The sequence below is a fragment of the Microtus pennsylvanicus genome, chromosome 6 (assembly GCF_037038515.1).
Source record: "Microtus pennsylvanicus isolate mMicPen1 chromosome 6, mMicPen1.hap1, whole genome shotgun sequence".
NCBI lineage: Eukaryota > Metazoa > Chordata > Mammalia > Rodentia > Cricetidae > Microtus > Microtus pennsylvanicus.
The window spans coordinates 70740649-70752833 of record NC_134584.1 but is presented as its reverse complement, the minus strand read 5'-3'; the positions used below and the strand labels follow the sequence as shown (position 1 = coordinate 70752833).

The window sequence follows — 12185 nt, the reverse complement described above, 5'->3', positions numbered from 1 at the left end:
TCTGCAGTAGGACCTTCTGGCTTTTATTGTTTCTGTAGAGAAGTCAGGTGTAAGTCTGATAGGTTTACCTTTATAAGTAACTTGGCCTTTTCCTTTGCAGCTCTTAATATTCTTTCTTTATTCTGTATGCTTTGTGTTTGATTATTATATGGCGAGGGGACTTTTTTTTTTTTTGATCCAGCCTATTCGGTGTTATGTATGCTTCTTGAACCTTCATAGGTACATCTTTCTTTAGGTTGGGAAAGTTTTCTTCTATAGTTTTATGAAATATATTTTCTGGACCGTTGAGCTGCACTTCTCCTTCTTCGACTCCAATTATTCTTAGGTTTGATCTTTTTATTGTGTCCCATATTTCCTGAATGTTTTGTGATGAGAGTTTTTTGGACTTGCTGTGTCTTTGATCAGTGTGTTTATTTTCTCTATGTTATCTTCAGAATCTGAGATTCTTTCTTCTATCTCTTGTATTCTGCTGGTTATGCTTGTTTCTGTAGTCTCTATTCGTTTACCTAGATTTTCCATGTCCAGCCGGCCCTCTGTTTGTGTTTTCTTCTTTGCCTCCATTTCAGTTTTCAAGTCTTGAACTGTTTCCATTATCTGCTTGATTGTTTTTCCTTGGTTTCCTATGGTATCATTCACTGATTTATTCAATTCTTCAACCTTTCTGTTATACTTCTCGTCCTTTTCTATAAGGACATTTTTTTACATGCTGTTTAAGGGTGTCAGTCACTTTCATAAAGTCAATTTTTTCTACTTCTTCTTGATTAAGGTGTTCCTGTCCTCCTGTTGTGAGGTTGCTGGGTTCTGGTGGTTTCATGTTGTTTTTCAGATTGTTGGGTGAATTCTTGCATTGGCGCCTGCCCATCTCTTCCTCCGAATGCTTCCCTATGGATCTTCTTTTATAGGATCAGGTCCCCTTGCCTACTGATGTACCTTCCCAGTCTCTCCTGGTGCCGAGATCAGATCTCTGTGCTGGTTTTGTAGCTCATAAACAAAGCACCTACCTTGCTTGCTGCAGGCAGGCTATTGAAACAAAGGATCTCCTGTCCCCTAGGTTGCCCTCGGGATTCGGCCCCAGCGCCCCTAAGGGGTAAGGGAGGCAGAAGGGGGGAGGGTTCTGGATGCAAGCTGGGTGGGATAGGAAGAGAGAGGCAGTATGCTGGGAGTATAGGCCCAGCAGGAAGCCCAGGAAGTATAGGGAGGATGAGGAAAGTCTGAGTTCCCTGTCCCGGGCTGCTGCTGCAGGTCCAAAACTCACCCAAATGATGGCTCTCCTCCTGACTGGTTTCAAATATTAAGTTAGCCTGCATTCCCGTGATATCCTTTCATGCCTTATCCTTTCACACATTGCAGATTCTGTTCTTAATTTTTATTGATGACTTTTTAAACTTTCTTCATAAAGTTGGCATCTGCTTTTGATATGGTAATATTGACTTCTTAAAATGGACTGGGAAATGTGTTTGTTCTTTATGGAAATAATGTGATTTCTTTTTTGTTTTTTAACTGTTAGGTGTTTTGATCTATTTTTTCTTTTATGAAGTGTTTTAAAGTTTTAATATGCTTATTGAGTAGATATAGAACTATTTGTGATATTTGTGATAGTTTGAGTTGGTTTTGTTAGATCGGGTTATTTATTAAGGAACATTTCCATTTCTACCACAGTTATTGAATTTATTGGCATAACATTCATAACACATGTTATCTGGAAGTAGTAACCATTTTTCTTTTTCCTGATGCTCTGCTTAGTATGTTATCACTGTTCATAAAGATATGATCTGTTTTTATAAGCCTTAGATTTTAACTGAATGTTTTTTGTGTGTTTCTGGGATTATTGTTTCATGTTTCTCACTTAAATTTAATTTTGTTTCACATTTCTTCAAATGTTAGGTAGTGTCTTAGTTACTTTTCTGATTACTGTAAAGACACCACTAAGACAGTTTGTAGAAGAAAGCATTTATTTTGGAAGTCATGGCTCCAGAAGGTTTGAGTGTATGACCATCATTGCAGGGAGCGGACAATGGGCAGTGGCAGTGGACAGCAGGCAGGTGTTGGAGTGTGGGTACTCAGAGCCTTACCTGAAGGAGGAGGCAGAGAGAATTACCTCGGAATGCTGTTGGGGCTAGCTTAGGGGTCCACAGGTTTAGCCCGTTGTCATAATGGCTGGAAGTATGGTGACACACAGGCAGACACGGTGTCAGAGAAGGAACTGAGGATTATATATCTGATTGGCACATAGCAGGAAGAGAGAGAACTTTTGGAACCTCCAAGCCCACCTGTAGTGAAACACTTCCTCCAATAATGCCATACCTATTCCAACATGGCCACATCCCAGTCTTCTCAAATAGTGCCATTCCCTATGAGCCTATGGGGATATGTTCATTCAAGTTGTCACAGGCTGTTTGAAAATCTCCTTTGCTAACAAAATTAGTCCAAAACTTCTCAGTTTAGCCCTAGGTAGATTGTTCTTCAGATTCATGGCCCCCTTTTCACTAACTGTTATTGTGTGCATATATGTACATGTTGTATATACATATATATTACTAAATATAACCTGTTTAGTCCATATAATCTTGCTTGCATCTATATTTTTAGTACTTACCATTTGGCACTTAGTTCCGTTACTATTGCTGTGATAAAACACAGGACTAATGCAGCTTATAAAGGAAAAATTTAAATTTGGGGCTCATGGTTTCATAGGATTTGAGTCCATAACCATCATAGTACAGTGTATGGCAACATGTAGGCAAGGATGGCATTGGAGTTACAGCTGAGAACTTACATGGATTCACAAGCATGAGACAGAGAGAGCTACTTGGGATGCTCTTTGAAAGTGGACCTCAAAGTCCACTTCCAGTGATACACCTCTAACAACAAGACCACACCTTCTAATCTTTCCAAACACTTCTACCAGTTGGGGTCAAGTGTCAGACATGCAAACCTGCGGGGGCGTTCTCATTCCAGCCAGCACAGGTAATGTGTTCAAGACTTCTTCCTTGGGAAGACACATAGTACCTGACTTGCTTCAGCTTTAGGAAGTAGTATGCTTCATAGAAATTTCACTCACAAGTTTGAATTTTGATTCTTTCTCCAGCTTTTGGTAATGTGTATTATGGTAATAGTTGTCATATGTTGTTTAGGCTTTTTGAAGACAGACTCTGGGAGTAAAGAAGGCTTTTTTGTCCCAGACTGCAGCATGTTTATTTCAAATGTGCTCCAAAACTTCCTGTCTCAGGGCAGGCTGTAACTTTGTGATAGGCAAAAAGAAACAGCACTGATAATGGTGTTACAAACATTACCACCTTTAGAACAGCTAGAAGGCAAACCATTTCCAACCAAGGTTGCTATCGTTTATCTTGTACCATAAAAACATTTGCAGTGGGAATGAGGAGCCAGAAACTCAGCAATAGAGAGACTTCAGCATGACTGTCTCCTCCCCCATGCTTTCTGCTGGATGCTGCAAATGTGACTTGATGTCTTGCTATCTAATGCCTTCTATATGCCACTTGGTATTTGTTCTTTTAGTTTTACTTGCTACATACTTAAAAAAAAAAACTTATTTGAAACCAAAGTATGGTGTCATAGATCATTGTCTACATGGAAGACCAGAAATGTGTGAAACACTATGGTATTCTGTTGTGGTTCCAGCTGGCAGTACTGAGCTCAGCTCTCAGGCAGCCCTGTGAATAACTAAATAGCCAGTGCTGTGTGGTGTTGCTGAGCTATGATGAGTGAAACTTTGGTACAGTCAGCGCATTGTCAACTCAAGATGTTTTCAACTTGTGCTCAGTTTATTGGGATGAACTTCATTGTAGATTAAAGAGCATCTGTTTAAAGATTTAATGCCATTTTCCCTGTAAACACTGCTTGTGCTAAATTCCATAAATTCTAGACCAGTGAGTGCTCTGCTGCTGAGATAGAGCCCAGCTTCCTGAATCCCACAAACTCTGATGTATTGTTTTTCATTTTCATTCAGTTAGGACTTTGTAAAAATTTGTATGATTTACTTTTTTAACTCAGAAGTTGTTCTAAAAATAGAATTTATGTTTAATAATTGAATTTGGGTTTATATTAAAGTTTCCTAGAGGAACAGAAATGATAGAATGAGTCTATATATCGTCTTTCTACTTATCCATCCCATCCACCCACCCGTCTGTCTGTCTGTCTGTCTATCTATCTATCTATCTATCTATCTATCTATCTATCTATCTATCTATCTATCTATCTATCTTAGTGTGTATTAGAATGATTTACTGGCTATGATCCAATTAGTCTATCAATGGCTGTCTACTAACAGAAAATTTCAGAATCTAGTAGTTGTTCAGTAAAAGGCTGGAGGTCTCAGCTGGTCTTCAGTATATACTAGAATCATAAAGAAGTAGGCTCTAATGCCAGTGAAGGAATGAACTTGCCAGTGAGAGCAAGGGCAACCAGAGAAAGCCAAATCTTCCCTCTTTCATATCACTATTACAGGTGACCATGAAGGTGTGGCCCAGGTGTGATCTTCCCACTTTAAATGATTTAATTAAAAATTTCCTTCACAGAGTTTTTAGTACATTCCAGATATAGTCCACAAGGGTGGCTTATGGGATAGTTCAATGAGTGGAGTTGCTTATGCACAAGCCTATTTATCTGGATCCCACAAGGTGGCAGGAGAGACCTACTTGAGAGAGTTGTCCTCTGACCCCTGCAAGCTTGCCTCTGTTGGTATACTCTTGCATCCCTCCCTACCTTCCTTGGTCCTCCTTTTTAGCCTGTTCCCTCCCCCTCCTTCTATTATAAAAAATAATAGGCAGCACTTGTTTGTTTGTTTGTTTGTTTGCTCAGGGTTCCACTGTGTAGCCTGCTGGCTGGGAACTTGCTAAGTAAACCAGCTGCTCTTGAACTCAGAAAGATGCCCTGCCTTTGCTTCTGGAGTGCTAGATTAAAGGAGTGTGCCTTAACGCCCACCTCAGAATTGAATTCTTTTTGACAGATTTCCTTCATTGTATTTAAGATTATTGTTATTTTGGTTAATGGGTCGGTGTATATGATTTTCATTTTTTTAAAATTCACTGAGACTTATTTCATAGCCTGGAATATCAGCTACTTTTGTGAATGCTTTCTGTGCCCTTCACAGAGGTATTGACTTGCTCATAGTTCTTTCTCAAGAGATGGAATCCTTCTTCTGAGGTAGCATGCCTATTCATAATATTCAGGTCTTGTTTAGGCAGCCATACTGTTGAGGTATTGTGGGGGAAGCTTTTCTGTTGTTTCTAGGAGACATAATGTCACAGCAGTCGATCTGGCCCACTGGCTCTTAGAATCATTTGGCCCCCCTTCCTGGACATTCCCCGAGTCTTAGGTGCGGGAGTTGTGTTGTAGTTCTCTCCATTGATGCTGGACTCCAACATCTGTGGTCTGTTGATCTTTGCATTATGGCCTATTGTGTTCTGAAAAGAGAAGCTTCTTTGGTAAGGGGTGAGAGCTACACTCATCTGTGGGTATAAGGTTTAGAATGCAGTTGGGAATTATGCTGGTATGGCATCTAGGACCCCACTAGTCCCAGGTAGTTGGCTAAGTTTCCAGTGACTGACGAGAGAGGGAGAATTAGCATTTCCATAGATGAGCCCCTTAATTGGCTATCCAATACAAAGTGGTTAGCCATGAAATCCTGTAAACACAAGCTATACTAAGTGACTCAGTGGGCTGTGTATGTATATATATATATATAGCCACAATAAGAAAGAGCTGGAGAGGCTTAGAGGGATGGGATCTAGGAGGGGTTAGAGGGAGAATAGGGAAAGGTGAAAGTGATGTAATTATATTGTAATTTTAAATTTAATTAAAATTAGTACTGAGTACTTGAAACAAAATGTTAAGTGCTATTTAGTGATTTATATAAATAACTTAGGTTGAATTGATACTTGGTCTTTTATGCCCTTTTCTGTTTTCTGTGTTCTTGCTCTGTTCATCAATATGAAAAGGTATTGAAACCTCCAGCTTTAATTATGGACTTTTTTCCTTTCTAATTGTTTTAGCTCTTTCTGGTTTCCCTCAGCATTGGTATAGATACATTTTAGATTGTTACATGCTTCTGAAGAATTTACCCTTCCTCATTATGACATGCATGTTTCTAGTTCTCATATGTATTTGCTTTTTACCTCCCTGGAGTGTACCTTTTCTAGTAATAATATGGCAACTACAGATAAAATTTTGATTAGTGTTTATATGTTAGTGTTTCTAGTCCCTGTACTTTCAGTTTTATGTCTTTATGTCTCCTATCATAAAAATAACTCTTGAGGTTTTGTGGGATAGCTTTTTATTTGGGGTGTGAAGGCCATTTCTTTATGCTTTGTAACTGTGTACACTGTTTATTTGTGTTGTACTGGTGTGCCTTCTGTTCTTTATTTGGCTTGTACTTTTTTCCTTCTTTTATTTAACTAGTTCTTTTTTTTATTAAAAGAGTTGACTTTTAGAGCAATTTTTGGGTTATAAAAATTGAGAAACAGTTTAGTCAGGGTTTTATAGAGAAGCAAAATGAATAGAATTTTATACCCACAGAGCTATGTATACTTGAGACCAGGAAATGTGTTGTTAGGCAGTTTCATAATTGTGTAAGCATCATTATGTAAGTCAACAAATTTATATGGTATTGCCTATTCCATATTAACTGTTTATGGTATGTACGGTTATATATGGGGTCTGTGTTTGAAGTGGTATAATATGGTGATGACTCAATATGTATGAGTACATATGTATGCATATATACATTTACAGTCCATGGATGGGAAGTGGGGAGAGTGAGATGGGGTGGGGGGGAGAGATGAAAAGAGGAAAATAGAATGAGAAACTGTAGAGCCACTTGGCAGCTTGAAATTCAGGGAAAAGTTCAGAATTCAGTCTTAAATCTGAGTTCACAAGAAAACCTTCATTTATTGGATATAGTTCACTTACGTTATTGATCCCAGGTTTATGGCTTAAAAGAATACATCTAGCCAGGCAGTGCTGGTGCATACCATTAATCTTAGCACTCAGGAGGAAGAGGCAGGCAGATCTCTGTGTTCTTGAGTTCAAGGCCAGCCTGGTTTACAAATCAGGAGTTCCAGGACAACTAGGGATGTTATTCAGAGATATCATGTTATGAAAAACTAAAAGAAAAGAAAGAAGAGAAAAAAGAAAAAGAAACATCTAAAAATATCTGTATGGTAATGTCTATAATAGTGTTTGACAAAGTGCCTGGGCACCGGTTGACACATAAAATTAATTCTCATAAGCAGATAATAGACTTGCCATGCATAGCAACATCTCTCTGTCTCACAATTTTCCATATTATTAATGTCTGGCATTACTTTTGCACATTTATAAAATTTAGGCATCAGTAGTCACACACATTAGCGTGCATTACATTAAGTGCAGTTTATTTTTTACTTTATTTATTGTTATTGTTGTTACTTTTACCGATAATGGATTCTAGGGCCTGTTGAATGCCAGACAAGTGTTGTACCATTATTCTACATATCTAGCCCTTAGGGTTTTCACAACGTTTATTGATTTTTTTTTTGTTCCTTCTGAGTTGGCCTTGAACTCAAGATCCTGTGCCAGGATTCAAGCTATTGTTAAAGACTCTGTTGACAAAATATTTTAGGGTTGGAGCAGAGAAGATACAAGATAAACATGGTATGCTTGGTAACAATAAGAAAGGAAGAAGATCTCAAAACCCTTCATTCAATATAAGAAGATGAAATCTTTTCCAAGGGGAACAAGAGATATTCAAAAGATTATTAAAAAAAGTAAATGTTGTAGTGTTGGGTTGTTACTTAGAATATATAGTAAGCATTCCTGGGTCGTTTGCTGCTAATAAATGCTGGAGTGGTTGTGAAAGGGAGAAAGTGAGGCTGACTTTCATACCGAATAGTGACCAGTGATGTGTGTCAGTGTAGAAGACCAGTGATGTGTGTCAGTGTAGAAGAGTAACCAGTGATGTGTGTCAGTGTAGAAGACCAGTGATGTGTGTCAGTGTAGAAGAGTGACCAGTGATGTGTGTCAGTGTAGAAGACCAGTGATGTGTGTCAGTGTAGAAGACCAGTGATGTGTGTCAGTGCAGAAGACCAGTGATGTGTGTCAGTGTAGAAGAGTAACCAGTGATGTGTGTCAGTGTAGAAGAGTGACCAGTGATGTGTGTCAGTGTAGAAGAGTAACCAGTGATGTGTGTCAGTGTAGAAGACCAGTGATGTGTGTCAGTGTAGAAGACCAGTGATGTGTGTCAGTGTAGAAGACCAGTGATGTGTGTCAGTGTAGAAGGATGACCAGTTATGTGTCGCAGTGTTTCTTACCTCAGGAGAGAGAGCATGACTCCTTTGCTGTCACCTCAAAGTCAGTGTGACTCGGTCAGTTCTAAAGACAGGCCATGCGAAGGGAAAACTGACATCATAGTGGAGAAGCCTGCCAGACCTCATCCAGCTGATGAAGGGCAGTTATCAGTGACGTTCTGTGCATGTCATATTCTCCTTCACTTGTGGTAAGGACTTAGTCATCTTTGTGATGCTTCTTCAGAAAATTAGGGTATGACGGGAAGCAGACAGAAATGATCTTTTAGGAGAAAATATTAGATACTTTCACATCAAAGGCAATTGTGAGAAAATCCTCGAAGAGTTTAGTGCGGTGTTCTAGGTGGACAAACGGTGGTGATGGAACTTGCTGTCTGTATAGGAAATCGGGCTAAGGGACACAAACACTCTTTCCATCTGTAGGAAATTATTCCAGAAACAAAGAATAAATTGAGTTTATATTTATTTTTAATAAAACAGCCTTTGGACCTTTTTTGTTGTTGTTTTTGTTTGTATAAAGTTCCCCTGAGTATTCTTGGCCTCAAACTCCCTAGTTCCTCCCTAGTGCAGGGATTAAAGGCATATCCCACCACACCTGCCTGGCTGCCTTTCTTGACTTGTGAAATTCAGTATTGTGAAGAATAGAAACTGTTTTAGTATCAACTAGGCATTTCCGATCAACATGTCTCATTTTAATATTTCTTATAAAATGTATCAATATATAATGATATCAGTTTTGTATTTACAATTAGTTCTTCTATTCACAAACTATAGCTCATTTATAGTAAAATTTTGTGGTCTTTGAAATGTTACATTAATATCTGAAATTTGAAACCATAGACTAAGGTTAATGAGGTACAAACAAATAGCCATTTTGAAGGGGAAAAGTTAGTAGATTATTTTGAGAATCCGTGTTGTGATTACTTAGGGGATTATGATTTGGAGAGTATTTATGTTGATACTGAGTTAGATCAAAATGCAGCTTTTTTGGAACTTAAATTTTAATAGCATTGTTAGTTAAAACAACAGATAAAATTAATCTACTAGAATGAAGGAATACTTTAAAGCAATTAGAAATGCAGCCTTCACTTGTATTCTCAGTGAGCCATGAACCTGAGTAAGTCTCATGTCGGTTCCTGTCACTTTGTTTTTAGATTTGCTGTCTAGGATTGATTTGGATGAACTCATGAAGAAGGACGAGCCACCTCTTGATTTTCCTACCACACTGGAAGGATTTGAATATGCTTTTAATGAAAGTAAGTGCTGTACATTATACACACATATATGTGTATGTATAATTTACTTAACAGTGTTTATAGAATCATAGGAAACATATTAGTTACTCTCACTACCTAACTAGAACATTTTGCAGGATTTTGGGGAGATCATGACTTATGTTTGTATAGTAAACTCCTTCACTCTAATAAAAGAATTAGGAGACAGTTTTCTGTAGTTGACAAGTCTCATAAATTAAAAGACAATAAGTTGACTTCATTTATACATTTTTACTTTGAGCATTCTACTCTGGTATCTAACTAGAAACTCCTAATTGAAGTTCATACCTGAGCCACAATACACTATTATATTTGAAGGCTTATACTGTTTGGGGCAGGAGCATGTAGTTGTCATTTCTACCTATTGCGTTTTAGCTCCAAATGCTGATTGCTCATCACTGTGTTAGTGTGTGCCTCTTACTCTTACAGGTGGAAGGAAGGGGCCTCTCTTCTGCCCATGTGTACTTGCATACTCATGAGTTTAAGATGATAGTAGAAACGTTGATCACTTTCAGATATTATTTTTTATAAAGAATATCTTATGATACAACATGTATAAATAGTAATCTTTCATTGCCTGTTTGTGAGAAAGGATTAAAGCTGTTGCCTTGTGGGCTGTGTTTCTTCTGGTTACTAGACTCTTCCCATTGAAAGCAAGGGGCAGATGGTCTGTCTTTTCTCACTGTAAATAGGCTGATAATTAAACCTTTTAGTACATAAAGTTTAATGCTTTCCACAAGGAGAGTTTTTTTTTGAATACTATGGTCTAGATGGTTAATTTAGCATTGCTCATGGTAAAGAAACATGTTTTTGATATATGAGGCATGTTTCCATGAAGACTATCACACTGTAATTCTTTAATATACAGGATGGGAATATTATGACCAAATGCTTACTGGTGCATGGAGCCCTGTATGCCTTATTTGGACTTTACTTGTTCTGTGTCAGAAAATGCAGTCCAGGAAGGTTTGGATAGTTTCAGCTGGTGTTAGCTCTCCTCCTCCTCTCCAGCCTCCATTGATAGCTTGTCTTAGGGCCTCATAGAAAACTGTTCCTCAAGGCCCTGAATCCCTTCTGTCCTAGGTAACCGCACAATACATGCTCATGTTCCCACATCATTCTGGACCTTACTGTTCATATACATCACAGATGGCAGCTTTGCATCGCTGCCTTTCTTTCATTACTATCTTAACTTTCTGGAAAATTGCTTAGATTTTCAACATTTGTCTCCCAGGTGGCCGCTAAACTTCTTGAAGTCTGAGCCATGCTTATGGCATTATCTGGTGGTGTTCTTAGTAGCCTTAAAGTAGTGTCAGCTTGCTTTAAAATATTGGGATGAAGATTAAGACTAGCTTTTAAATTCCTAGGGATCCTTCTTTTATATGCTTAATAGGTTTATTATATTGGCATTTGAAGACAAAAATTTAGGAAGAAATCAAATATTTAAAAAAGTTATAATTATTTATTATAAGTTCCATATTATTTAAGATATATTCTAAATCATTGGAATGTTGCTTGTTGTCTTTTAGAGGGGCAGTTAAGACACATAAAAACTGGGGAACCATTTGTTTTTAACTACCGTGAAGACTTACACAGGTGGAACCAGAAAAGATACGAAGCTCTGGGTGAGGTATGTCAAGGATATTGCTACTTTGCCTTTTTTAATTTGAAGGTTGAGGTATGGCATAGGTATTGTTTTACTTCATTTTCCAATTCAGAGTACCAGGAGCAATGGTTTGGACGGTGCATCAATTTACATACTCTTCCTATAAAAAGTGATTTCTAAAATACTCTTTCCTTTTTGTATTTGGTAATTTTCAGTCATTTACTAGAAGAATGTTTTTAATTTGAAAGCGTTTGCTTTTATACTGACATATCCTTCATATGACTTTGGTATTTTCCACTAAGTTGTTTATATGGAAAAGCAAATTTACACCAAATTTTACCTTTTTTTTTGTAATATTTTTTAAAAGATTGAATCTTCTACTGTGCCAGTAAGATGGGCTTTACTTTTAAGTCTTTATTTATTTGATGATTGCTATTAAGATAGTTAGACTGAGCTGTTCTTCTTTCCCTCTAACTTGATAATGTATTTGTCCTTCGAAAACTGGGTATCTTACATGGTCTCACCAAAGAAACCCAAAGTGCCATTTGTCATTTTGGTGAATTTTCATCCGAACTAAATATTTCATTTATTCAATATCACAGATTTTTAGTAAAACATATATAGACACATTTGTTTAATATGTTACTGAGATAACCACTTTTCCCCCAGAAGGTATATTGACCTTTTAATACATTTGTTAGTTAAAAAATAACATGGGGGGCATTTTGTAGTGTGAAGAGAACAAATACGATGAGACAGTTCTTTCTTATGTCTCTTGTATTTCTGCATGTCTGAGGAAAAGTTTTGACTTTCTGTTCTACAGTCTCTTTACAGGGACATTGTATTATGATCTCACAGGCTTTAAGGGTGGAGAGTGTTGTGCCCCCTTCTAAGGCACTTTGCAAATTTGTGTCCTAGTCAAGATAATAAAGACACCACCCCCTCTCTCTTTAATGGTGGCCAAGGTGGCAGGCTTACTCGTGGACTTCCGTGAGACCAGAT

General features: G+C 37.7%; 1 protein-coding gene across 6 annotated transcripts in view; it reads left to right on the top strand.

Moving 5' to 3' along the window:
* The window catches only part of Arb2a (ARB2 cotranscriptional regulator A), a 419074-nt gene that overhangs the window by 41645 nt on the left and 365244 nt on the right, over positions 1–12185 (top strand). For 4 of the 6 annotated variants that reach the window (XM_075976424.1, XM_075976423.1, XM_075976428.1 and 1 more), the window contains exons 2-3: positions 9458–9559; positions 11107–11207. In XM_075976424.1, the coding sequence (XP_075832539.1) occupies positions 9490–9559; positions 11107–11207 (171 nt within the window). In that variant the 5' untranslated portion in view covers positions 9458–9489. The remainder of the gene's footprint in view (positions 1–9457; positions 9560–11106; positions 11208–12185) is intronic. The other 2 variants (XM_075976426.1, XM_075976425.1) reach the window with 1 other exon arrangement.